This window comes from Thunnus albacares, chromosome 12 (genome assembly GCF_914725855.1).
Source record: "Thunnus albacares chromosome 12, fThuAlb1.1, whole genome shotgun sequence".
Taxonomy (NCBI): Eukaryota; Metazoa; Chordata; class Actinopteri; order Scombriformes; family Scombridae; genus Thunnus; species Thunnus albacares.
The window spans coordinates 20,501,036-20,528,868 of NC_058117.1; the positions used below are offsets into that span (position 1 = coordinate 20,501,036).

General features: G+C 37.5%; 2 protein-coding genes and 2 long non-coding RNA genes across 5 annotated transcripts in view; 2 read left to right on the forward strand and 2 right to left on the reverse strand.

Annotated features, from left to right (window-relative positions):
• Nucleotides 1-15,389, forward strand: LOC122994223. Its single transcript, XR_006406532.1, has 3 exons — nucleotides 1-389; nucleotides 14,419-14,485; nucleotides 15,068-15,389. It is a non-coding gene; the product is annotated as an uncharacterized LOC122994223 (long non-coding RNA).
• On the reverse strand, nucleotides 2,536-20,908 carry LOC122994220 (macrophage mannose receptor 1-like). Its single transcript, XM_044368798.1, has 33 exons — nucleotides 20,553-20,908; nucleotides 19,841-20,197; nucleotides 19,357-19,527; nucleotides 18,897-19,052; nucleotides 18,412-18,522; nucleotides 17,357-17,494; nucleotides 17,037-17,216; nucleotides 15,466-15,620; nucleotides 14,977-15,090; nucleotides 13,893-14,008; nucleotides 13,554-13,702; nucleotides 13,262-13,461; nucleotides 12,861-12,982; nucleotides 12,510-12,582; nucleotides 12,259-12,412; nucleotides 12,010-12,048; nucleotides 10,979-11,142; nucleotides 10,814-10,875; nucleotides 9,685-9,785; nucleotides 9,421-9,563; nucleotides 9,117-9,219; nucleotides 8,856-8,983; nucleotides 8,699-8,722; nucleotides 8,476-8,517; nucleotides 8,150-8,191; nucleotides 7,417-7,519; nucleotides 6,124-6,356; nucleotides 5,520-5,685; nucleotides 5,050-5,220; nucleotides 4,832-4,948; nucleotides 3,687-3,845; nucleotides 3,446-3,475; nucleotides 2,536-3,354 (listed from the first exon to the last, which is right to left on the reverse strand). The coding sequence occupies exons 1-33, from the start codon at nucleotides 20,731-20,733 to the stop codon at nucleotides 3,095-3,097; spliced, it is 4,464 nt and encodes a 1,487-aa protein (XP_044224733.1). The 5' UTR covers nucleotides 20,734-20,908; the 3' UTR covers nucleotides 2,536-3,094.
• Nucleotides 17,772-27,833, forward strand: part of LOC122994224 — an 11,830-nt gene continuing 1,768 nt past the window's right edge. The window contains exons 1-2 of the long non-coding RNA XR_006406533.1: nucleotides 17,772-17,788; nucleotides 23,079-23,084. This is a non-coding gene — a long non-coding RNA (uncharacterized LOC122994224). The remainder of the gene's footprint in view (nucleotides 17,789-23,078; nucleotides 23,085-27,833) is intronic.
• The window catches only part of LOC122994221 (macrophage mannose receptor 1-like), a 19,971-nt gene continuing 18,292 nt past the window's right edge, over nucleotides 26,155-27,833 (reverse strand). The window contains exons 29-32 of one of the 2 annotated variants that reach the window (XM_044368799.1): nucleotides 27,630-27,746; nucleotides 27,176-27,334; nucleotides 26,539-26,568; nucleotides 26,155-26,448 (exon numbers count right to left, since the gene is read on the reverse strand). In XM_044368799.1, the coding sequence (XP_044224734.1) occupies nucleotides 26,189-26,448; nucleotides 26,539-26,568; nucleotides 27,176-27,334; nucleotides 27,630-27,746 (566 nt within the window). In that variant the 3' untranslated portion in view covers nucleotides 26,155-26,188. The remainder of the gene's footprint in view (nucleotides 26,449-26,538; nucleotides 26,569-27,175; nucleotides 27,335-27,629; nucleotides 27,747-27,833) is intronic. The other variant, XM_044368800.1, reaches the window with a different exon arrangement.

Below are 27,833 nucleotides of genomic sequence, written 5' to 3' on the forward strand. Positions count from 1 at the left end.
GTAGCACAGGGAAGCAGGTGAAGTTCGCATTAGATGAGAAACTCAGAAACTACCGTGCGACTTGGTAAAAGTGAATGGACAGGTGTCTAGAAGATAAACACAGTTAGGGGAGTTGTGAAGCTAGTCATACTCCGTCGACAAAAACTACCCTAAACACCATTTAAACGAAACAAGAGAGTTATCCGTTTGCTGGCTTCTTGTTTTCAAGTATTAATTATATCAGCTAACTATTTTTGTTAGGCTAGTTGGCTAGCTAGCAGCGATGGAGAGAGGAGATGGGGATTTTTGACAACAAACAAAACGACCCAGCAACAAGCATTGGGATATTGTATGACATGGATACTTCATCTCCTTGAAAGAAAGGAGAATGGACTTTGACGTCAAATAACGTGAGTCAGTTACACCCTCTTGTCTGTCACTAGTTTATATCTGTGCTTCTTTGCTCGCTGGTTTCTTCCTGATTTCCTGATAAATGTCTCTCCTAGGCTGTGTGTGTGTGTGTATCTAACTATCAGCTGTGTTCTTGTTAATTTTATGGAGGTTATGTTTTGTTGCCTGGACACTGAAGCAGCTCTGTCATAGCAAGCTTCCCAAAGTAATCTAGACCCTATTGGTTCAGTCTTGTTCATGGTGTGTTGTCTGTAAATGAACCTGTGCAGAAAGTCTGTTAACTTAGTTGCTTGTGAGAGTTTCTTCATTCTTCTTTTGTTTTAAGTTGTACTGTATGAGTAATGACCAGGAGTGTAACTTAAATACTGCGTGCCAGTGATGGGAAGTAACTAAGTAGCCTACATTTACTCAAGTACTGGACTTAAGTACAATTTTGAGGTACTTGAACTTGAGTACTTCCATTTGATGCTACTTTATACTTTCTCTCCACTACCTTTATTTAACAGCTTTAGTTACTTTCCAGATTAAGATTTGACACAATGGATAATATAACAAGCTTTTAAAATACAACACATTGTTAAACCAGTGGTTTCCAACCTTTTTGGCTTCTTGGCGTGTGTAGTAGGGGTCACATTTCAGATGTCTATGAGTTGTTAACAGCTCGACCAAATAGTGATTTTTCCCTCTAAAATTCAATAAATGTTCAAATGATCCAATATTTCACCAAAAATTGCTGCTTTTACTTCATACAGGACTTTTACTTGTAATGGGGTATTTTACATCGCTGTATTGATACTTTTACTTAGGCTAAGTAAAGGATCTGAGTACTTCCACCACTGCTATATTTGTAGGCTATCTATGGTGTGCCATCCATTTAGATTGGGTGTAAGTCATGTATTTGATACATGCATTGATGCTTTTTGGTACATTTTTAGATGTATGTGTTTGTGTGCGTTTTAGTGTTCAGTTTTATCAGTGTTCAATACTGATTTGTACCTCCATATATTATATCTTATATGCTAAGGAAATACATAAAAAATCTGTGTAATTTATGTATCTATGATATGGGCATTATGTATTTTTTATTCATAAATTGGTTGTATAAAGGTTTACTAATTGAATTACACCACAATGGAACAGTCCGAATGTGCTGTTAACTTTGCTGGTAAAATGATTGTCATACATTATATCTTAGTTCTCTATAAATAAACTGTCTGACTTGATTTTTGAACCACACTACAGCTTAGTTAACTTAGTTAATTCAACTGACTGAAAGAACAGCTGCCCCAGTCTGGCACCTGAGGCCACCACTGAATCTGTTATAAACATAAAAAGGAAAACGGTTAACTGCTAATGCAAATTGTCAATTATATGTCATATGTGAATAAATCTGCAGTTCATGCTAGTCTGTAAAATATGTTTAACAGCATTTACAGCTCTTAAAGGTAAAGTCAGTCATTCTGGAGAAAGATTGTTGATATTTGAACTAAACTCCTTCAGAAGCTCCACCCCACAAATTTATGGCCAAGTCAACAACCAAAAGAGAAGTATCGCGGAATCCAGAGCGAAGCGTCAGCTGTAGCACTTCTATTTCTCTCACACATTATCATGAGTGGAAAAAAATAATTTGTCTCGTGAGCACAACAGTCCATCCACACTCTCCGCCTCTCTGCGGCAGCCATCTGTCAGCTGCAGCTCCTGGGGAGCTGAGAGGACAGCGGCTGGACAAACTGTCTTCACCAGGCTGACTGACAGCAGAAATGAACCAAAATAGTTTGCATGTCGACTCCATGGGAAGAAATCGACGGTGTTTGTATTTATTGATTAATTGATATGGTTAATAAGTTGAAAACACATATGCAGTAGGACATTTGAGGGTTTAACCCAGCTGCTTGCTAAGATTACGCTTCACTAAACGCGACAGAAACAGACTCAGAGCGTAAAAAAACGTGGGGGGTCTCTGTGAGACTGTCTCGGATTCAGTGTGGTTGATTAACCGTGACTACACATAAACGCTGCCTCCAGGTAGATCTCTCTCTAATAGTGATGGCCTCATCCTGTCTTTCCAGGTAATATCTTTGGTTCTCGGTACACATTGCTTGCCCCTTTTCAAAATCAGTCCTTCACTTCTCAGTGATCATTTGAACAAGTTAAACTGTATTTTGACTGCAATGGTTGATCAATATCCACTGTTTATTTTGTATGTAAAAATGTTGCAGAATAAGCAGTAGTCATAGCCATCAGATAAATGTAAAAGATACAAAAGAGTGTAAAGACTCTACAGAATGCTGATAAAAAAAGACATTCATCGATTAGCATCTATTTATCCGCATCCCCTTATAAAGCTAAGCAAAGTTAATTAGATATTTCAACTTTCAGTTTTACAAAGTGAACAATCTGTTGCAAATTCAAGAATACACAGCACAATCCCTGCAGGCATAGTAGTTTAAAGTAAAATAAGGTATGAATTAAAATCCTCCCCGGTACATTCAATCAATCAATCAGTAAAGTCATATAAAAAATATACAGTTAAACATATTTTCAAACAATTACAAAAGGATAGATATTTGTTGAATGTAAAATAAGATATCTTACAGCTTGAATTGTTTTGTTCAACAAAATTATTGGTCATGCAATTGAGAATGCGAGCAACACACTGCCAAAAATATATTGTATGGCCTAGCAGATTCTGCTGATAATTACGTCACACAGTTTTGACAGACCCAGGGTTCTCCTCCTCTGCATTCACTACCAGTTTCTTTTCAGCCACCAGATTAGGCTCGGCCCGCTCATTGTTGAAGAAGAGTGGGTTGTCAAAGGTAGTCAAGCGTTCAGGGATAGGTAAGCGGTGGCCAGACTTCTTGAAGAGGAAGATGGCAACGACTGCCACTGTGGCAATCCCAATCATGACCAGCACAACCACCAAAGCTTTGTGGCCATGGGCAAGAGATTCTCCAACATTTGCTGCACAGATTCAATACATAGATGAAGGTCAACCAAAAGAAATTAATTATAATTATGAGTCAGATAGAAAAGATGAAGAGATGCTACTTACGAGGTGTTGGTGATGGCTTTTGTCGTAATACTAGTTAGGAAACATACATGATCAAATTAACTTTTCATTTCAGTATACATACATTTCAGTATTTTGTATCATTTAATTCTCTAAATATCTCAAAATCAATTTGTAAATATATTTTGATTAATTTGTGAGTTTCTGTATGGGCCACACATTCCTGTTATTGTAAAACCATTAGGCTACTGCAATTCAGTATGTTTAAATATGATGGTCTCACCTTTGGCTGTTTTGCAGATATACGCTCTGTCATACCACCGGTTACCTGTACGCCATGCCCCATCTGCAGTTTTAATCGCTGCATAACTGTTATCATTAGGTTCGCCTTCTTCCCAGTTGGTGTAGTCCATTACCGTTTTATCCAACCATAACCACCTGCCTGGGGACAAATAAAATTCAGTATTGTATTTCTTCCTCTGCAGCCACATTGTCCTTGTATAATCTACAACCAAACATCTTACATTATTTGTATTGTGAAAAATAAAAATAATGTATAGAAAGGAATAATTGAAAAGATGTAATTGGAAAAACTGTTTGCATTTTGTAAAATATAACCCTTAAACTGCATTCTTTTATCTCTCGATTTTTGGCCACTTAGGGCAAAAGAACAAGCTGCAAACACAACACTGAAATCTGTACAGTGGCCCTGAGTTCAGTGCAATGCAGTTTAAGAAGATACATGCAAATAGATAAAACAAAAGTAGATAAAATTCCTCACAAAAATGCTGCCAATACAGAAAACACAACCAAATACAGAAACACTGCAAAAACAATGTACAAAAAAAACCAAACAAACACAACCAAGAAACGCTGCAAATTGCACAGAACACAACATAAATGAAATACAGGACAACAGAGGTTTCCAGGTAACACTTAAGAAGTGATGAACATGGCCACCATATTTAGTGGAAACTAGGAAACTTCAACTTTCTGTTGTGTTCTGTGTGACTTGCAGTGTTTCTGTATTTGTGTGTGTTTTTTTTTTTTTTTTTTTTTAAATATTTGCAGCGTGGTCTGTATTTGTTTGACCTTTTTGTATGTGGTGTTTTCTGTTTTTGCAGTGCACTATTTAGTATTTAGTTGTGTTTTATCACTTTGCAGCATTTTTTTTCCTAAATGCTGTGTATGTGTAATCACGTTGGTGACGATTGTCATTTACCCCATTAGCATTTGTAGTTGTCAGTCTGGCCACCTGATTAGTGTAAGTCCAATATTCACTTTTTGTGGCTGTGTTTGGGTCTCCAACTGAGAAAAATATCTTACTGTAGCTGCTGAATTCTCAACTATGTTCATTGTCATTTTTGTTCAAATGATAATTTCCTTTAGCTTAATGTTGTCATGGATGAGCTTTGAATGTAACTATACCTCTGTGAGTTTTATACAAGCCAATCCAGAAAGAAGTGTGGCTATCTTCAAATGTTTTCAGATAGCTTTTAATGAATTCTTGTTCCTTGGGCTCTTCGATGCTGGCAAGAGTTCCACCTTCACAAAACAAACAACAAAAAACAGTAGGTACTTAAATAAAGCGACACACAGCTGAATGGTTCAGAATATGTGTTAGACCATCCACAGAAAATCCTTACCATGTCTTATACAGTTAGCAGATGCATCTGGCCACTCAATTCTTTCTGTCATAAAGAGATAACAGTAGTGATTAAATGGCACCCAGTTATTTCTCTGCGTTGCGTATCTGGATATCTCTGGGTCTTCAGGGCAAAATCCTGGAAATTCGCTTGACTCTGTCGGTGGCACATCTGTGAATGAGAGAGACAGTGATGACACTGGGATCAGCTAATTATATGCTCTCAAATACAATGCACTGAGTACCTACATTTGTATTTGACAATACTGTAGAAAAAGAAAACTATGTCGCATCTAAACAAAATACAATGGTAACATCCTACAATCAACACTCACAGTAACGAACAGTAATTAACATTCAGTCATTAATATTAAAACAGTGTTCCAAACAGATAAAGGCCGGATGCATTGTGACATGCTGGCATTTAAGGTAAATCGCATATTCATTTGTTAAAGTTTACATTAGCCCTACCTGTAGATTTCATACAAACACTGGTCATGTTCTGATTGCACTCAGCGGTCTTCCATTTTCCATCCACATCCAGGTACACACAAGGTCGGTCTCTGCTTGGTTCCCTTCTACCCCAATTGAATAAGCTCATGGGCCAGCCATCAATATATCTGAAATACCCGCCGGTCTGAAGGGACAGATTGATCAAACTGGATTCAACATTGTTGAAAAGTCTATAAAATGTTTTCTTTTGTTTTATTTGGCTCTTGTGGATCTAATTAATCTATTTACATCAAGTACGTCAATGCTTGTCTATTAGGATATTATGCTACATTTCATTGATAGAATTATAGAAATATTTAGCTCCATAAAAGCCATCAATAATGTACTGTAAATGGACTGTTTCAACAATTACAGAATACAATTTTTAAAGGCCCTGAAAACAGTCAGTCAGCTTCTTACTATGAATGATAGGTTCATACATAATCATTTTCTGCCAAATCACTGATTTCAAGTGGGCGGGGCTCAAGTAGAAAAATGTGATCACGTTTTAAATTACACACAGAGGTTAGTGATGTTACTCTATTTTGCTGTGTGCTGTTTGAGAGGCTCTCAGTCCTGTTACCTCCTCTTTGTTCAGTCCGATCCACAGAGGAGCTTTGAGATTCAAAGCCATCAGCTCAACATAGGTCTGGGTCCACTCATTACGCAGGCTAGCCAGTTTGGCATCATCACCTTCACAGTGCTTCTTGGCTTCGCCCCAGGTCATTTGTTGAGTAACAACCTTGATGGAGTCATTAAGTATTTTGACATAGTTGTTATAAGATGTTGGTTCAGGGGAGTCTGGCAAAGTTGAATCTGTTTAGGATGAGAAATCAGATTAGAAACATTTATTTTTGCCACTTATGTTAAGGTCAGGGGCTTTGTTATATGAATGCTTAATAGTTATTATAATTTTCCATTTTCCTAAGAAGAATAACATTACTCATTCACCCAATTCAAAAACTGTGGTGTTTTAATTGGCCGTGTATTTATATACAGTGCAATTTTTATTGTTGAAATCACAACTTTGTAAAGGTAGAATTATGCCCAAATTAAACATTTATGTCAATCAATGTATCCCCAAACACAGAGTGTGTGATAGATCTAGTTTCTATAGCCAAACAATTGCAAAGTGAGTCCTGAATGTCAGGATTTACGTCCTGTATCCTGTCCTTGTATTCTCATCACAGAAAACAATCTACAAGAAATGTCCACCCCTCATCTTAATATTGATACTAGAGTATTTCCTTGTTTTATGAATGTAGCAGTTCACAAATTGAAGCAGCTGTGGTGTTAGCCCTCCAAACCTCAGCCCGAAAGGTCCTGAACCTTTAGAAAGTACTACCCCCAGATGTTTTTTTAGCTCCTGAAAGTAAGTAAGCAAGTAAATAAAATTATATAGCACCTTTCCATAACAGATATCATGAAATGCTACAGAATAAAAGATATTGAACTATCCCGCACAAACTAAGTTTAGTCTGTGGTCCCTGGTTTTCAAAACACAGGTTTAGTTCCTGAGTTCCTCAAAGGTTTCTTGGTCCGATGGTAAAGTTCCTGCGGTGGACACACCTTATAGGATGCACACTGGTCAAGCATGAGATTGGTGACACTTGGCTGATGGTTTTACATTTTGTCAATGAGGAAATACAGAATATCTGATAAAAGTACAAGTTTGAGTATAAAAATATAGAAACATTGGAATATCAGGGAGCAGCACTGGTTTATGACAATACTGGATTAGGGTTACCTCTGCAATCCCTGTATGAAGGAAATACAAATGGACAACATTGTGCCAGTCCTTGTCTACTTAGGCTATATCATTTCAGTCCATAGAAAATGTATTTACAGTAAGAGAAAGGGCAGAGAAATGGCTCACCAACATATCGAAGACAGATGTATCCATTGGTGTCATTGCAGGACTTTGATATCCATTTCCCAATACCAGTTTTAGACTCGGTACTCATCACAGCACAATTTTCCTGATGTAGCATAGATAGAATAGTCATATAAAGTGCAAATTATGACAATTTTATAGTATTATGAAGATCCAGGGTCATTTTTTAGGGGTCATGATACATTTTCTGCAGATAGATACAATCATGAAGAAGCATCCTTTGAAATCTACTGCTCTTATGCCAGTGGTGTGAATCTTTTGCAGCAGTCAGAGGTAACTGACAGTGTCTCCCATAAAAATGCTAATTGGCAAAATATGGTCATCAGTTGACACAGACACCAATTAGGCCTATCTATTGACTAAAAGGGAGTAGCCATAATACTAATGCATATACATATTAATCACCATTTGTTGACAAAAGCCAGTTTTCCATGTTATTCCATGAAGCAATAAGTGAATGAACATAACATAACATTAAGTGTACAGTAATAGAGTAATAGATATATATGTACTCATTTTATTACCATTACATTGCCACAGTGTGGAGACTGAACTGACATTTCCATTCCTATAATTTCATTTTTTCTGTTCTTACAGTGGTTATAGTTTTATGACGAATAATTATGGCTGTATGGTTGTCACAAAAGAGTGACATAATTTGGCTCTGACTCATGACAAATAAAGTGATACTCAACATGTGTCAAGAATGTGTTACCGTATCAAACATAAAATGATGTCTGCCAGGATAGTAATCGAACTGCAATGAAAAATCAAGAATGTCAGACATTTTATGAATATACCAGCAAAAAATATAAACAACACATATACATATAACTCATCAAAAATACTGAACAAAGGTTGCGTGTAATAGAGTCATAACCCCAGTTGTTTAGGTTAGAATTTTACACAATTATACCTCAAGTACAGTATATACATGTATTACAGTTTAAACATGGTACCCAAAAACTGTTGTCAAAGTATGCCGTATTCTAATTCCAGAGAACAAAAATGAAGGACATCAAAGTATCAAAAATGTTTTACCTCATCATAAAAATGATGCAGTCTTAAAGAATCATAACGCATCTGCAATGGAAAACAGGGATGTCAGAAATTTTAAGCAGTACAACAAAAATGTATTGTAAACAATACAGATGCATATAATCATCAAAATAATTAGGTTATTAGGTTTACACAGTTATACCTCAGGTACAATATACACATGTATAAAGTTTAAACATGAAACACAAAAACTGTTATCAATTACCGGCATATGCATGTGGCGCGAAATCTATGGAGAAACAAAGGGTCACATTTTCATTAAAAACACACACACACACACAACAGAAGAGCAGGTTTGTAGTAGTGCAACGCATAACTTGTGCACTTAACATTATGATACAAAAATCACAGTGTCAACTTACTGAGGAACCCCAGTTGGTGTATCGCATTGGTCGCCCATCAGTCCAGTGATATTGACTACCTTCCTTATTATGCAAACCAATCCACAGGTCTGTAGTTGGTGCCTCAGCCATTTGAGTGGTCAAAAACACTGAAAATTGAACACAAATGGATGATTGAAGGATGAAATATTTGTGACTTTATTATAACGCACATCAAACATTTACATGGTTTGTGAAATAATATCATCATATTTTTCTGGAAAAAAAAATAAAAAAACAAACCTTGCTCATGTCTTGAGAGAATTGAGGCCAATTTTCCTCCAATTAATTTGCATTTATCACTCGCTTTATCCCATGTCTCCTTCTGGCTATTGATGTTGTAACACTGAAGGTGAAAAATGAACAGCTTCAGGTGATATCTCAAAAGAGCAAAATCTTTTAAAAATTAAACGTTTGAATTAAATGATAGTATTGTCAATAGATTAAAGGCCCATTTCACTGCAGGCACTGAGAATTTAAATCTGTGCAACATTAGCTGTATTCCCATCCTTTCAAACAACTATAAAAATTAAAAGTGACGTCTGACCTTTGAGCCAAGTTTTTTCCAGGTTTGCGGACAGCCACCTTTAGGGGGCTCTGTGGGCGCTACAGTGGTGTTGGCAGGTGGTGAGCCACTACGTTTACAAATGGAAGAGTACTCTAACCCACAATTATAATCATGCCAGAACCCTGTGGACCAAATACATTAAAATACATATTTCAACAAATACAATGTACATTTTAATTTTTTTTGTTAAATTCATCATATGCAAGCATGCCAGTGAAGATGAATCTATTTTAAGTTGCTCACCCATGGAGGTAGTCATGACAGCACAATTCTCATCATTGTTCACAAAACGAGGTTGATCTTCATCCCACCTTTGAAACACGACTGGAGAACCATCCATCCACCTTTTTGAAACACAGGCAAATCCATTAAAATTTTAAAAGACATACTCACAGCACACTCTTATTTCAATTTACATCTTGTTGTTTATGTTGTAACTGGTCTCTACTCTTGAATTCAAGCAGCAGGTGCCAGGTGGACAATAACACTGCCACCCTCAAGCAACAGAAAAGTACCCTATAGAGATCGTATTCACAAGATGCACAGGTCAATGTGACATACCAAAATATGACAGAGCACATTCTGTTGCACTCCACAAACTTGGAACGCAATAGCACATCTTTTACAGAAATTTTGTTCTGTAAAGTTAACCTAGAATCCACCAAGAAAAAACTGAGCTGCTTCATAATTGTAGTTGCACTAATTATTTCATTTATCAACTATTTTTGTAAATAAGTGTGATGTGAAAGAGGTTGCTTATAGTGACAAACCCACTGTGAATTACCACTCAACTTTGCAATCCTCAGCTCTCCAGAGCCCTTAAGTCTATTTTGGATCGCTGTTTTGGTTTTCAACCCGTCAAACTCTACTCTCAGGTGCAACAGGCAGCTGTTTTAATTTTAAAAGCTCTGATAAACTCACTGTAAGCTACCTGCCCAGCATTAGCATAGACCAGTGAGTGGACATAGTGGAGCATTTAGAAAGCTTAAGAGCCAAATATTTCCGTCAGAAAATGGAGACCAAAGCCTGAGAGGATACTGAATATTTGACTTACATTTCACAGGTGGTCAAACTATTGTGATGGCCATAACCATTATTCAGAACTTTGGTAACAATATGTAAGTGTTTGATGTGAGGCTGAAAATGAATTTCACTTGAAAACATTAAGATAAATTGTGGCCTAATTTCTGTGCAGCTGATAGAACAACCAGAATTTACAATGGTTATGTTTATGCAACAGTAACTATTTAAACATTTTTCCAACAGCTCTCACAGCACAACACATTCAACTGGTTACATCATCTATATGTCACATAATTTTGATAATTTTTTCTTTGATTTTTTTCCTCATTTGTATTGAATTCATACTCACTCAGATGTTCCATCAAGTTCTACGTTCAGGCCTATCCAGCAAGACCCATAACGTCTGGATATCTATACACACAGACAGAGACATACGGTAAAACCAGCAGAACTTTAGTATGTGGTGAACTAAATGCTATGGCTAATGAGTAATGTCAGTGATATCACTGCTCACCTGTTTCCATAAAAAGACAGCCTCAGCTTCACTGTTGATAGATACCAAGTCACCATGCCTCTGTTGGCAGAAGTAACGAGCGTCTTCCATAGCCATCGTCCTTCTGTTAAAGTAATACTGATTCCCCTCCCATTCAAGCCACCCATCTGAAGTTCTATTATAGTCTGAAATGATGTTAGAAAAATTTTTGAGTGCATGTGTTCATTCAAAGGTGTTATTTGCTCTTTAGCTATTCTAGTGGCATAGCTTTATGGATGGCAATCTTGTGGTGGCTGGTCAGCCCACCACTTGGATCCAGAATGAAATGTCTCAACAACTAATGGATGGACTGCCTTTGTGACATTTATGGCTCCCAAGTTATGAAACCTTCTCACTGTGGTGATCCCATGACATTCCATCTAGCACCTCCAATGGTCAAAGTTCTCACTTGTTCAATTAAATATCTCAACATCTGCTGGAGGATTGCCATGCAATTTGGTACACACATTCATGTCCCCCTCAGCATGAATGGTAATAAGTTTGGTGACTTCTTGACTTTTAATCAGCATTTTAATTTGTCAAATACTTAAGATTATGACAACCTGCAAAAGTAATTATATTCCCATCAACCTCATTTGTACTTTGTGTTCAGTGATAATTAGCCAGTGTTGCATGCTATGATGCTAAACTAGTATGGTGAACACAGTAAATGTTGTACTTTCTGAACATCAGCATATTAGCATTGTCATTGTGAGCATGTTAGCATGGTGACATTCGCATTTAGCTCAAAGCACCTCTTCTGTATGTACAGCATCACAGCTGCAAACATGGCTGTAGTCTTTAAGTCCTGTTGTATGAAGTCTGATGGCTGTTTTAATGTAAAGATGTTTAGCTATTGTGCCGCACTAAACATTAAATGAGAATTCAACCCATAGAGATGAAACAAGAAATATTAGCAGCAAATTTAAACAATGCCATAAATAATAAGCTTTGGGCTAAAAGCCTATTTCCAATGATTACTATGTGGTTGTATAGAGAAATGGACTACTCACTGGGAACGACAGGGTCTGGAGGTGGGTTCGGAGTCACTCCTGAAAGGACATAGACAGAGGTTAAGTATACTAACAACAGTGAATAGAGCCCCGAAGTGGTAGTGGGCTGGAAGTATTAAAACCTTCATAATGGTGAGGAGGACATTGTTGAAAAGCCAGACTTGCTCAGTCAACCTTACACAAAAGTGTGACATGCTTTTCTTTAATCAAACAAGACAGAAAACAATGTCTGTTAGTTCCTAATTTTACCTGCACGGATCTGGCAAAGCCAATCAAGGTACGTCTGACAGTGCACATCGTTCCAAGATCCACTCCAATCCCACCGATGTAATTTCATTTCAACACAAGATTCCACATTATTTTTATTGTTTGGCTCTCCTTCCTCCCAGTGCTGGAATTGTAGCTGTAAAAAAGAAAATATCAAAAAACAGAATAATTTGTAATTTTATTGTCTGTTTAATTGAGCCTCATAAACTAAAACTAAGTAAGTGTTAACTTACTGGGGATCCATCACTCCATACATAACCGGTGATTGGGTCAGGGGCACTAAGTCCAATCCAGACTTTTTCATAGCTATAATGCACAAATTAAGGTTTTAATATTCAATTTGTGTACATGTTTTAAGAGAAAACATTTGCCTGTTTTTCACTACATATAATGGACAAACTCAAATTTATGATGAAAGTATGAAACTTGTTTGTGAAATGTTAAAAGAACACACTTTTGTCTAACATTATAGTTATCTGATGATGCGCTGTCCCAGTACTCCACTAGGCAGTTTCCAACTTTTCCCATCTTTTGCAGTGACCACTTTTTAAAGAATGTTTGTAATTTCCCAGGTTATACTGTACCGCTCTGGTTGTATGTGTAACTCAGCAGCGCTGTGGATGCTGAGCAGGTCTCCCCCAATGGCCCTGCAGTAATCTCTGGCCTCATACCAGGTCCTCTTACTTGACGTTGACTCTGAAAAGTACTTGAATACAAGTCAAGAGGTTCAACATGGTTTGATAGTGTCATTTCACAACAAGATCTGAGGCATCATTTAAAGGGACAAACACAGTTTTGTCTTTGCACTCTGTGTGCCTACTGAAGTATTTTTCAGTGTTTAGTATTTTACGTAATAATATAACTGAGCACACATTTCTATCTTATGATATGCTTTTGTGTTCATAAAGTTATATCGACAACCTAACAAAAATGTATAGGTGTGATGGCCCTAAAGCTGAGGTGATTTTTTTTCATATAGCTTTACCTTATAGCAATAGTTTCTCGACAGCACTGGAGTCCACCCGACTGCACACCCTTGAGGGGGAATAGGTCGTGGTGCAGGGGTTGAAACTGCCCCCTCTGCCAGGTGCTTGCAGATGTATTTTTCCTTATTGGTGCAGGGTAATACATCCCAGAGTCCGGCAAAAATCCCAGTGTTCATGGCAACACAACCCTGTTGGTGACCTTGCAGGGGAGAAGTAGTAGATCATCAGTTGTGAAGCCACTTTCTGACACATCTACACAACTACAGATGGATTTAAAACTTATGTGCATACCTGGCATTTCAGCATTCCAGTGAGTAAATCTCACACTGTTTGTGTTGGTCCACACAAATTCATCAATGTTTTTCTGGTTTGAGAGCCCCAGCCAGAAATATTTCTCTGGTCTCAACCCCACCAAGCTGACAAGGAATGCATTATCCACCCTGGAAATATTTACAGAAGTAGAATAATAGGATTTCTGGTGTTGCTAAATGTTGTACACTAATATAAGTACATTTTTTGTAAATCCCAATATAGTACATTTGAACCTCTGAAATGTAGTCTTCTTACATCTAGCATGCTCAGAATACTAAATAAATAGTATATAAATAAAGTATATATATAAATTCTTACCCAATTGAAACATCAGCTAAATAAGAGTCTGAAGTTTTGCAGTATTCTTTGGCTTCATCAAAAGTTTTTGTCTCTGTCCCTACATAGTAGCAGTAGGAGCCATGTCTTTTCCACCCCTGGATTGTTGGAAAACAAAGTGAAGAAAGACATTATTGTCATTATTGTATTACATGGATTTGACAAGGTTACTTTATATCATCAGTGACACTGACATATTTTATGGGCTTTAAACTTGGCCTAAAATGCTGTTTGAAATGGTATATTATAATCCTACCATTTTTTGATGACTTGGGAGCACGATTACATTTGGTTTTAACAATGGTAAGGACATTTTTTGTCAGACGCCATGTGTGCACATTTGTGTGTTTGCGCACATGCTCACATGCATGTACATACACAAGCTTGAATCTGCTAGATATTATTAGATATACAGTATATTAAGCAAAGACTTATTCTGTGCTTTTTGAATTGTTTGTAATATAAGTAACAACAACTTCAACGTAACTATTGTTCCTTCCTCTGACAGATTCTGCTGCCAGTGCTGTAGCTAGCAGATAATGTGTAGTCAAGTCTGAGGGTTGCCAGATCATCAGGTCAGTTTTCTATCCCCATATATGACTCTTTTACCATTGATTAACACAGCTCGCTATTTTGCTCACACAAACCTTGCAACTCTGCATAGACCTTACCAGTTAATCTTATATGGAGTACAACTAACAAGATTGTTTGAAGTTGTTAAAAAATATTGGAAGAGATAATTAAATTGTGCCTTGACATTAGTACGGACACGTCCATACCGTCCATACCCAAATCGATGCCTATACTTGGGAGATCTCCACAACAGGCTGAAAAACATTCAATCCCATTTTAGTTGTTTGTTTTGGTCCCAAACAACTGCTGAGAAAAATATCTGGTTCTTCAGCCACTGGGTGCTCCACTGTGTTAACCAGCTAACTTGATCATTTTGTTTGTCTTTTTTGAACTGGGCAGGTTTAGTTTTGTAGATTTATCTGGGGATCACCAAAATACTGAGCTAAAAGCAGCTAAAAAGCACAGTTGGGTTAATTGAGTAAACTTCACATACAGTTTTGCAGCCCACATTCTGCTCCACTTCATCTCCAGTGGGTTTTGAAGCACTCATCTTCATACAAATGAAATCGTGTTTCTCTTCACAGGAACGATCAGCCCAGTTCCCGTTCTGCAACAAAGAAGTATCATAAAATGATTATTTATGTGGACACTTGAGTGAACTGAAGGGACTGCAATCAATGTACCTGTACTGTATATCAGATATTAAACAAAAACTCCATAGTCTTAAAGCTGTACAAATTTAACATCATACTGTAGATACATATACAATGCACAATTTAAATGTTTAATTTAATATATTTAATTTCCAAACTGTCAATTAAACATGCATGCAGCTGCACACTTTTTTGCTGCCTGAGTTACAGGTTAGTGTTTTGTCATTGGACAAATTAAAGAGAATTATTTAATGACACCTTCCCTCAAAGAGTGTATGGTGTGCACATACATAAACATATGTGCTCCAAACCCACATGCTGCTTCTCACCTCTCCCCTGATGAGAACACAGTCTTCAACATCAGTAGAGACGGCAGGCTCCCCAAACTCCCAGCTGGTGAAGCTGACAGTGGAGTGGTCACTCCAGTCAAAGAGCCCTTCTGTCTTCCTGTCATTCAGTCCAATCCAGAGCTCATCTGCGGGTGCTGCAGACATGAACAGCAGAAAATGAACTTTCCATCAACTATTTGACCATCAGTTAATATGTTACTAGTGAATAACAGACATCTTTCTTGTGGGGCTCGCAATTTACTATGCTCACCTAGTAATTTTTTCATCAGTTGTAGAATGGAGTGTAGCATTAGTTCAGGCTAGGGATGTCAATGATTAATTGATTATCAATTAATTTCTGTTAATTATTTAATAGATTAATAATGCAGAAGATGAAGTACGTGCAGTGTAACTGTCAGAAAATGTACTGTAGATTTGCTGTAGTACCCTATTGAGCCACATGATGGTGCCTCATACTGTTTAATGAGATGGAGTTACAGGTGTGTTTGCTGACTGCCCATAAGGGCCACACAAATTTTAAAACACATGCACCTCCCTGGCTGTCCAAGGAAGAAAAAAAAAAGTTGGAACTGGAAATTTCACAGAGTTGTTGTCTGGCAGCTGGTTTAGCCAGCTATCTGAGGCTCATGCTAATGCTAAACTAGCATCCTCAACAGAAGCAGCGAGGAGCTGAGTTTCAGACAGCAGATAGCATTGCCTGAGCTGTGGCGCTAATCTTCAGGACAAACAGTTCTCTAATTACACGCTTCCAACAAAATCAAAGGTGTTGAGATGTATAAGTGACTCCACAGCAGCTGTTTTCAGCAGCTGGACTAATGTTAGTTACAGTAAACAACGCGCATCACTCCGATCATGTAGATTAGATATGCATATTATTTTATATAAAACCAGTAAGACTGAAGTCCATTTTGGGGAGATTGGCGTAACCTATTTTATGTTTATTAGATAATATTACAGGTTATTTACTGTTGATTGCTACAGCTTATTGATTAAGTCTGTATGATTATGTCCTCTAAAGAAGCCTGGAAGTTGTACAGCATTGTTTGCCTTTAAAGCTTTGGATTTTGTCAGGCCAGTTGTTGAATAGCAACAGATGTTGTATGGGAGCTTTTCAATTTTGTGTTATTTATTTTATAATACAAGTAACTTTGTGCTTACATAATCTGTTCTGTAAATTTTTAATGTACTGTGATTTTCAGATGAACATAAGTCATGTCAGTGGTTAAAACAGTTTTATTATGGAAAAATGACCACTGTATTTCATAAATTTTTAATGATTAATTGACTATTAATTGTTAATGCAGCCAACTATGTCAATTAAGGAAATTGCTTAAAATTAGCATTCCTAGTTCAGGCTGAGCACTGAAGTTGTGCTTGCATTAGCTGTTTGGCATCAGTTGGTTTATTCATGCTTCCTAATCACTGCAATAGCTATTTTTTAGGCCACCAGCTGAATTGTAACATCCAGTCATATTCATAAAGGTATTCTTAGCTGTGAGGATTTCTTTCTTAAAGGTAAGCTTGTATTTGTTTTTATTGTCTTCACGTACCGTATCCAAGTTGAGAGATGACAAAGCTTTGGTCCTCCAGATTGCGGATGCTGACTAGGTTCCCTCCTTCATTAACGCACTCTCTCTGAGCATCAGACCATGTTTTCTTAGTTCGCTGAAGTTGGAAGCAGTAGCCATTGTAGGGGATCCAAGGACTTGAACAAAATCCTGTCTCAACATCTGATTATGAAAAGAACAAAGACATATAAGGACAGAGTAACTGATATAAAGTGAATGTGTCAAACTAAGAAATAATATAGTTATACAGAAACCAGAGGATGTCTAGATTAGAATAAAATGCAAGATATATTTCTCTTTACCTTCTGTAGGAGTTCCCTGGGGCCCTTCACTATAGCAAATGTACCCCAGCCTCTTGCTGCAAAGTGAACTTTGCCAGGAGTACTGTACAGCAGGATCAGCAATTGCACAGTTGTGTCCGGGATCAGGAAGTGGGTGTCCTAAAACAGTTATAGTTGACATGTTAGTATTGCAAACAGCCTCATATCAGTTCTCAGATTTGTCTCAGTCTTACGCACGCCCCATACAAAATTGCCATTTTTTATACTTGTGAGCTTTAAATGTGCTGGCAGTCAGATTTTGTTACCTTCAGAGAGAACCAGGGTAGCTGTTTCCTCCTCATCTAGTCTCGATATGATAATCTAGGCTAATTGACTGCAGCTTTACATGTAACTGACAGACATGGAGAGTGGTACTGAGCGTCTCATCTATCTAATGAGCTTATTTCTCAAAATGTTGAACTATTCCTTTGAATCAAGAGAGTTACTCTTGTGTTAGTCTTGTGTAGCTTTCACACTACTGTTACACTACAGTGCATGAAAGGTATAAGAGAACATTTCTGTGCTAAAATCAATTATAATATTATTAAATAACCTCACTATAAATTCAGCACTACTGCATGCTTATGTATTGTAGTACTGATAGCAAAATTAGTAGTCAAAACAATGTAAAACACAACAAAGTAGAATTGAAAGATCCATCACTTATGGATCTATAAATTGATTTTACAAAGTTCATAACCACATCACCCTTGAATGAATGAATTCATACAGTTCAACATGAAAAAACAAACATTAAGGACATTTTGGAATCATTTCTTAAATGTTGTTTATGGCAATTAATTTAAAAAAATCAATTTGAAAGATAGTATACCACCTACTAGCTAGCCTAAATTCATTAGGCAGGTTATTCCATAATTTAATGCCTTTATTACTTATTGTATTAATTCAAATTTAGGAGATTATAGAGAAAACTCATATAACAAATTTACACGTTTGTTTGGTACAGAGTTAAGCAAAAGTAAGAAAAAGTCTCAACTTTCTCCTTCTCCATTATTGAAGTGGAGAAAAAAACCTACCTGAGTCCCATTTGAGATAGCGGTAGGGCCTCCTGTTCGACCACTGCCAGCCATGTTCTGGATCCAGGATCAGGCCGGTCCAAAGCTTATTGCCCCCTGTCCCTAGTAGTGCTGTTAGTGTTTGTGTGTGTGTGTGCGCGCAAATGTGTGTGATAGAAAAAGGTGTGAAACAAAAATGACAATAATAAGTCTTTCCCTAAATAAACACGTCTTTCCTTATGCCACTAGTTGTTGTTGAGGCTCAAAATGTATGATTACTGTGAGAGGACAACAGTATACATGCACATATCAGATCTGTCAGTACAAGTAAGGCATTTAAGAATGTATAAGAAGGATCTTTTTAATGAGTTTCATTGTGAATGACATCCAATAATAGAAAAAGTTAATTGTAGAAGACAAATAACTCAAAATAAAGTGACACATAGATACTGCATGTGCCCAAATACATACTTCATTTCTGAATACAGTCAGTAGTGGCACCTTACCAATGACATAAGCCTGGTCATGAGGATCAGTGATGCTGAGTAGGGAGGCAGCCTGTTGTTTGCAGCTGGCTTCAGCCTGCTGCCAAGTCAGAGCTGCCTGTGTGTTGAGCTGGTAATAAGCACCTGTTGTTGGGTGTTTATTCCAGTGTTCTCTGGCTGTAAAATATACATACAAATATATGGAAATGTATGTTAAAATGTAATAATTTCCCCATGTTACCTCAGGTTGCACATTCATGCCACCTTGTTTACATTAAATGTTAGAGAATGACTTAACTGCAAACTGGTGGTAGGTGCTAAATCAAATAATATCCTACCTATGGGTACTTATAGGCTCAGAGCTCCTGAAAGCTTATTCTCTTAATTATAAATGAGTGCACACTTAACAACCATGCGTTGTATATATGCCCTTCTGTCACTTCAGTATAATAAAACTCTATTTCTCCCAGGCAGTACTCACAGTTAGTCGGGCAATAGCCCCAGAGTTCATTTTCATATTTTGTTTGAATCGCACACCAAGGACGCTTTACTGAGGAGTCAAACTCAGTGCACTTGGAGTACCACACATCTTTGTACTGGAAGGGAAACATGCAGGGTTGACCATTTGCATTTCCTCCAATGGTGTAAAGTTCTGGCAAAAGGAGAAACGAACAAAAGAATAGAATATGTTGATAAGTTTAATAACTGTATATCTGTTCTGTAGCAATGTACATTTTATAATAACATGACACATCACAACTTATGATACTAAATTGTTCAAATGTGGGATGGAATCCTTCAAATAAATCTGTTTTATCTTTTTCCACAGCACTGATTTTCCTTCAAACTATAGGTCTAAATCATCTCTAAAAGCCATTATTTTCCTAATTTCAGTTTTGTATATTAAATTCTATGAGAATGATTTTGAATTAGTGTGGCTAAACAATTGTGTTTTTATGCTTTACCTCTGTATGTTCTTGTGCAAGCACCACTGGAGGAACCTTGAATTGTGAGGTGGTTATTGGGTCCTATTGTTTTGGTGAGAATTGCCGTGTTATCTGCAGTGAGCTCGATGTGAAGATCTTGGCCTTTGAGAGCGAGCACTGTTTCATTCTTGCATTCCCACTTTTGGAATTCACTTTTTTCGTCACAGTCATAGAGACTTATTTCACTTCCCACACTTTTCCCTTGGACTCCCAGGCACTTCTTCTTCAGGGGAACCAGAAGTCGGTCACCAGTTGTCCACTGCATATCATAGCAGTAGCCCCTTGGTTTAACCAAACAAAAACCAGTGGCCTTGTTGGCAAGTATAAATGGTTTATCTGTAAAGAAAGGTAAAAAAAAAAATCAATACACAGTTCTGACTGTGACAGAATGCAGAAAAAAATCAAAAAATCCTCTGTCTGTGCAGTTATTGGAGTTTTTTTGTCTAATGTGATAGTATATTATGATATTGTATATCATAATATGAATTTAATAAGAAAACAATGTTCTTAAAATAATCCCATGCTGGCAATATATAAATGCAAAAGTAAAACTGCAAACACCTCAATATTGAACTTAATATTATCTACAAGAATTAATTTGGGTAACTCAGAAGCTTCACATAAAAATATGTTATAATGCACATCTACACAATCTACACAAAAAGCTTAATTAAAAGTTGGAATACTTTACCATCAAAAGCCAAACTCTGTAATGTTTGGATGAGGAGAACAAAAGCTGTGCAAGTCACCCACATTGTTAGCATTCTTCTGAGATGTCTTACAGCAGATGTTATCCATGCATTTCTCACAGAGGATATAAGAGTTGTGTGAATGACTGTGGAAAGAAGGCTATCTAAATAGCATTGACACATCCTGTCCGGTCATGTTGCATGACTTTTTGCTCTCCACCTTTTCTTTTCTTCTTTTTTTTTTTTTCCTTTACTGGAACCCCAATGCAGATATTTGCACACTTGGCTGTTTCACCGTATTACACATTACGTGCTCATTGCTGTGTGGACATGTGCCGTTGCATATGAACAGACAGCATGGGAAACTGGAAGTGCTAGAATCGTGCTGCCGTAAGTGACAGTTTAATTGACACATGAACACATAAACCACATTGAATCACAGATATCTGATAGTCATAGTTTATCTTTTCATTGTTCATTAAGAACCTTATTGGTTGCCACTAAGGTAACCGCCGGTTTTTCCTCATATCAATCTACCTGTCACCTATCTATAAATCTAATAGTTTACCTGATTTTATTTTTAATGTATAAATCTTCAACTATGACTGTGACACCATATGTAAAGACAGAGAAGCAGATGTGATACAAATTGCGGTTGGCACAGATTTTAGAGGACATTGTGGTTGGCCGTTTGAAAGTTTTGTCAATTTCAACATCACTAGGTAAAATATTGTGCAATATCCATAACAGGGAAGCTATCATAATGCTGACTGTCTGTTATTTTTTATGTTTCTGTATGGGAATGTTCGAACTTCTCAAGAATTGATTTACAGAAACTGAAATTTCTGTTCAGTGTATTTCATGGTATGTCTTGTTTCATCTTCCAGTTGTTACATTACACAAAACTCGGCTGTACAGTTGTGGTTAAAAACTCTTTACAAGCAATCTACATGTATCAATATGTTTTTAATTTATTTACTATGATAACTATCCCGATATAGCACAATCAAATGAATAAAAAGTTGGTCCCTTCCTCCCCCGGCTGGCATAAAGCCACCTACCTGTGTGCTTTTATGTAGCATGCAGGTGTTTCAGATTCAGAGGCGTGATGGAGATCAGACAGATCAAAGCTGTAAACTCTGCCATGAGTGAGTACAAAGATGTTATTAGGACGAGGGAAGGACATTTCTCCTTGTTTAATAACATTAAAAGTTAAGTTAGACTTTTCTGTCAGCTTCCCAACTCATTTTAAAAAAAGACAAGAAAAAGCGAGAGAGAGCAGCTGTGGTCGTGTGAGCTAGAGAGTGAATGAAGAGACGGAGATTCAGATCAATAAAACGTTATTTTCTGATTGTTTCACAGTGGTCACGTTCAAAAGCACAAACACGCCCACACCCACACACACCTCTGCTCAACACTGCGGATGTACTCCTCACCACCTGATGGTCTGAATAGGGGCTAAGGGGCTATAGAGCAGAGGAGAGTAGTGCGACCATAAATGACAGCAAAACTCAGCAGATGCTCTCTCACACTGAGCTGAAATTAAAAGAGTGCATATAAATATGGTTAAATAACACAAATAAAGACAATCTCTACTGCGTTTTGCTATCATTTATAGTCGCCGTCGCGCTGCTTCTCTGCTCTTTCTCACCGCTGCAGGGCTGAGTCCTCTGCGTGTGCAGTGCAGCAGAGGAGACAGACAGCGGTGGAGAGTTGACAACAACTAAACTCGTTATGTTACTGTAAGTGCAATAAAAGCTTTGTGAGTAAAAAGCCAAGAAGAGTAATTTTTCAATGTGATCCGCGCAAAAGATGGACAGACTCCAAATGATGAAAAATATTGCCGTAAAAAGTGTAATTTGCGTCACAATGATATAAACGATAGAGCAAAACATGAAACAATGGACATTTCTCTCTCGTCACACGATATATATCGTCATATTGCACAGCCCTAGTCCACAACCGGCAGTGGCTGCCAGAGGTGATCTGCTGCCATTCTAGCATGTGTGTGTCCACCAGGTCACTTTGCTATCTTTTACACACAGGTCTATTTTTGCCAGACTGGCTTGTGTCTCTGAAGCGTGAAATTCACTTGTAAATGTATATAAATGCCTGTATTCACAGTTGACTAAAAATACTGTAACTGTTGTTACTGACTTTGTCTTAACACATGTACAGCAAAATTAACACACACTAATTACAGTATGTAATTGGAGAGCGAGCGAGACCAAGAGAAGGAGGAAGGGAGATGATTTTCCTGGAACCTGCTTTCTTTCATTTTCATAAGCTTCCATTTTTAAGTTCTGGGAAACTTAGTCATCAAACTGGAAATCATCATTGACGTTTCTTCAGAACTCTGGGTCAACAGATTACACTCATGTTGTTAATGATAATATTTGTAAGAATCCTCTTCAGTCACGTTAAAAAATGTACTGAAAAAATGATGCACATATTGATCTGTAGGAGATGAAAACAAATGTGTATCAAATAGAAAACTGAAGTGAAAGGTGTTTTGTGATTTTGTAGAGGTCTATGTGCGCCTCTGTGAACTAAGGCCACCAAAATTCCCCTGCCTCTGTTTGCAATAACAGGTGGTTGGAGCAGGTTTGAACAAAAATGCAATTCTGTGCCAAAATGAGCAACAAAATTGCACTGCTCCCCCTAATCAGCTTACACAGCCTCAACTGCACCTCTCATCCCACTTCAATGCAAACACATTAATTTGGAGACCGGAAATAACCAAACAGGTGCAGATGCAAAGAATGGACTAGAGCCAGAAAAAAATTGGATAAAAACTGTGTTTACTTTGCAGCAGCAGGAATGTGAAGCCCCTAGTCTCTCTGTGCATGTGTGGGTTTCTTCCAGGTGCTCTGGGTTACTCTGACAGTCAAAGCCAAGCCTTGATGTCAGTGCAGAACTGCCAACCTGTAAGCATTTTGCGCAGCAGGTACGCATTTTGACATCAAAGTATGCTGGTACGATTTGTCACTCTAAACTACACAAAAAGCTGGTAACGCCTGTTAGTCATACTGTGAGTTCAAACGTGCACGTGCAGTACTCAAGTCTAGTCTGTCAGAAAGCAAAAGAAGAGTTTGACCAATCATAGCGCCAGATTCATTCCCCCTACCTTCACCCAAATATCAAGCAGTGATGATCATGACCGACAAATGTGTAATGTCATCGCAAGAGAGTGCAAATTGACAGCAACACAACATCAATTTTATCCCTCTCGTTCCACCTCCTCACTCCAGCTGGCTGGTTCCTCAAGTGAGGAAGCCTAATGTTATGTAATTAATTAATAAGTTATATTGTCCGTATGTTGCAGATTGTTAAACGTGACTTTTCATAGTACTGTATTCATAATTATTATTGCAGCCAAACCCGTAACGGTAATGAGAGGAGCAGATTATGGTGTGATGAAAAAGCGAGTGCATGTGCTGCAGAAATAATGTCACCTAGAAAGTTACTGGGAGGTGTGTGTGTGTGTGTGCTTGCAACCGCTGCCTTTTGTGAAGATGTGCTCACTGTAGACTGTCTGGGTGTGGCACTGCCCTCGCAGTTGAGTTCCGCCTTTTTTGTTCCATCAGCATCATGTTATTGACTAACATATAGAAATACTATTTTTGACATTTGTGAATCAATGCATAATTGTCCACGTCTGCAACGGGATGCATCTTAGAAAGGATTTTTTCCCCCCACCCCAACAAAATTGATGTAGCTGTTTTTAAAAGAACTTCATGTTCAAAGAGGAAGTGGAGCTTAGTGAATCTGAGAAGTGAGCTGTTGGTGAGTAAGAGGTCAAACAGTCAACAGGTGAAATCTGTCAGTACAAATTGCTTAGTAGACAAAGGCAATTGGGCAACGTCAAATTTCGAATAGAGCGCCTGGTTATTGTTAGATGGAAGTCGTTAAATTATTCTGCGTGTCTCAGCACTATTTTGCCAAAACATATCCTCTAAAGAAAGTTTGGTTCTCTTCCAAATACGTCTTAAAGTGTCTAGCATGAATCTAGTATTAACCATGATCTAAGGTCTGAAGCAGACAGCCAGTTCAGTTGCTACTGGACTCTCTTACTGTCACAATTTATTGCATTTTTCACTTTTGGGGCATGATCAATTTGGGAAGAGAAACTCATTTGTCTTGATGACTTTTTTTGTGGAGTTTAACTCATCCCTCCTCAGCTATCAGAGACTTTAGGTAGAATGAGTTAAGAAAGGTTTTGAAATATCACTGATTTGTTATTGACTATTGTATTACTGTGTTTTTAGTCATACTACATGTCGGTCAGTAGGTTGGTTGTTGTTTGCTACAGACATTCATGTTCCCTACAGGATAAACTGTAACAGCTTTTTCTAATAACTTTTGGAGCGCTCATATGGTAAAGCCAGTCAGTCTCATGTACATTTCCACATTTTCCAGCTGTACAACAACAGCATCATTTTTTACTTACTAACCTGCTGTTTTGCTCTGTGTTTTTAATGGAAATACTGTTCTTACTAGTTAAAGAATAAGGCTTATGATATTCTGCTTTTATCTTATTGACAACAAATCCCATGAAAACAACTAAATCAACAATAAATGTATGCTATCCAACTCCTGATATGGCTTATTCATCTGTGCCATAGACCTCTGTTGTTGTTCAGAAACACATCAATGTGCCACTATGTTGCACTTGGTTGGATTACAATGAGTATGGTTGCTGTAGTTTATTTTGAGTCTAACTCACCTCTTGCTGGCTGCCTTAAAAACTCACTAGAATACAAAATGTGTATCAATACAGGGCTGAAATTGTCCCCAACAAATGCGCTATTTACTCTAGTTACTCTATGTATTTGTGACCTGTTAAGATTTATGTTGTCAGCAGAAGCAAATGGGTGTAAGTGTCACAAATATGTCAGCAAATTTGTAAAGTATTGCAAGATGGACTAATGCACTGTTGGTTTGGAGATTTGTTGACAATGAGAAAAATATTTCGAGCTACTATATGAGCCAGTACCTTAAAACCAGAGGTCTTCCAACTACAGTTTGGAGCTTCAACTTTCGTAGGGTAGCGGTACAAAAGCTACTCAAAATTGAAAGATAGTGAATGGAAAACTACTATCAATCAGTTACTATCAGTTACTAAAACTGTAGGTCATTTCTCTTAAACATTGTTTTTATGAGCAAGGCATATAGTAGGAGCCACCAGAATTTCCAGCTGGACAAAGCTAAGCATCATCTAACTCTAAGCAGGATGAAATTGAGTAATCATTATAATGTCCATTATATATATTGTATTGTTTAATATGCATGCATACATACATACATCACAACTCTTAGCTTTACTCAGCATTCAATCTATAGCTAATATAAAAATACACCGCATTATCTTAACAGTCATAATAAAGTAAAGAAACAAGGTGTAAAGAAAAAATCCCAACATATTCGATCAATTAGTTTTTTCTTAGTCATTACAAAATTTATGATCAAACAGGATTTCACACACAATTGCTTTGGCTATTAAAACCACTCATTGCCATCTCTCTTGAAGCCCCTCCCATTTTAGAACAGACTGTGGAATCACTGGCCATGCAAATGAGAAAGACAGTGACCATGAGCCCTTGATAGAGTATGTTACTCATTAGATTCTGCTATTTTATTAATCAGTTACAATAGGATCAGGGTTCTCTTCCTCTGCATTCTCCACCAGTTGATTGGTGTCCACCAGATCAGGCTGGGACTGCACATTGTTGAAGAAGAGTGGGTTGTCAAATGCAGTTAATCTGTCAAGGATGGGTAAGCGACGACCCGACTTCTTGGAGAGGAAGACGGCGATGACTGTCGCCAATGCAATCCCAGCAGTGATCAGCACAATGGCCGAAGCTATGTAGCCACGGTGATGGTGATCAACCGCAACTACTGCACAGATTGAAAAGTAGAAGATGTTCAAGCAAAAGAATTTAGTCATGATTTTGAGTCAAATAAAAAAGACGAAGAGGTGTTACTTACCAGGTGCTTGTGATGGTTTTTGTAGTAATACTAGAGAAAAAGAAGGAAAATGTGTTCAAATAACAAACTTTTTGTAAAGTGTACAATTGTACACCAAAGTCAGACTGTACGACATTACCCCAATCATGGCCCGACCTGACAGACAAGAACAAAAATGAGCAACGGGCATGACAATTGCTTGATTGTTCCTATACAGTGTGTCATTGTGGAAGTCAATAGACACAGCATCTGGGAAGCCTCATGATGTCCAGACAAAAAGAATAGCATGACTGATTATTTTTCCTTCTCTTGCCTAGTTTGACAACTTCCACAATGTTGTGTGATGTTGGCAAATAGAAGCACGAAGCACTTTTGTTAACTGCAAACATGGCAAAGTCAAGAGGAATTATGTTAATTTTAGTGAACCTGTTTCATACCAAGTTAATCTAGACACTCATCCTCATACTACCAGCTGACAGGTAAAAAGACAGAGCCATTGTTAGTGCTGTCAATTGGAATAGTGAAGTCTGTCCCTGGGATCTTAACTTATTTGCTTCATGCAAATATTGTGTAGTCTAATCTTGGCGTTACACATTCCTCTTATAATAGAAACATTGTCACGGTTCAAATCAAGTTCACAGAAGTATGATTAATTTACCTTTGGGTGTTTTGCAGATGTAGGGTTTAGGAAAACGTGAACTGCTTTGCTTCCATGTCCCATCGGAAGTACTAATCCTTCCATAGCTTTGATCACCAGGTTCACCTTCACCCCAGTTAGTGTAGTCCATAATTGTTTTGTCCAACCATAACCACTCTCCTGGAGACGAATAGAATTGTGTTTGTCTGATTATTGCAACTTTCTATAATATATATGTAGTATAATAAATTAAAACTATTGCATTGTTTTCCAAAATAACCTCACATTTATATGTTTTTCTTCACTGGCTTTTTTTGTACCCTTTACCTCTGTTTGTTTGGTTTATGGTATTTTTTAGATAAATAAGCCACAGTAATGTAATGTATAATAACTTTATTCCAAATTGTGGTTTTTATGTTCAACAAAGTGTAGCTGAATATTTCTTTGCATGTGAGAGCAGACAATGTGACCGCACCTTTGTGAGTTTTGAACAGGCCAATCCAGAAAGTGGTGAAGCTGTCTTCAAACACTTTCACATTGCTTTGAATAAATATTTGCTCAGATGGATCTTCAATGCTGGCTAGTGATCCACCTTCATAAAACAAAACAGTGGGCTTTAGTGAAAGGTTCACACTTATTGGTATAGTAAAAATATCTTAGACCATCCACAGAAAGAACT

Excerpts from the sequence above, each read along its gene's own strand:
- LOC122994220 (XM_044368798.1), bottom strand. The coding sequence starts at position 20,733 with ATGTGTCAATGCTATTTAGATAGCCTTCTTTCCACAGTCATTCACACA. Across the intron at positions 20,198-20,552 it reads ACAGAGTTTGGCTTTTGATG|ATAAACCATTTATACTTGCC; the intron begins GTAAAGTATTCC and ends CTTTCTTTACAG. Across the intron at positions 12,583-12,860 it reads TTACACATACAACCAGAGCG|CTATGAAAAAGTCTGGATTG; the intron begins GTACAGTATAAC and ends TGTGCATTATAG.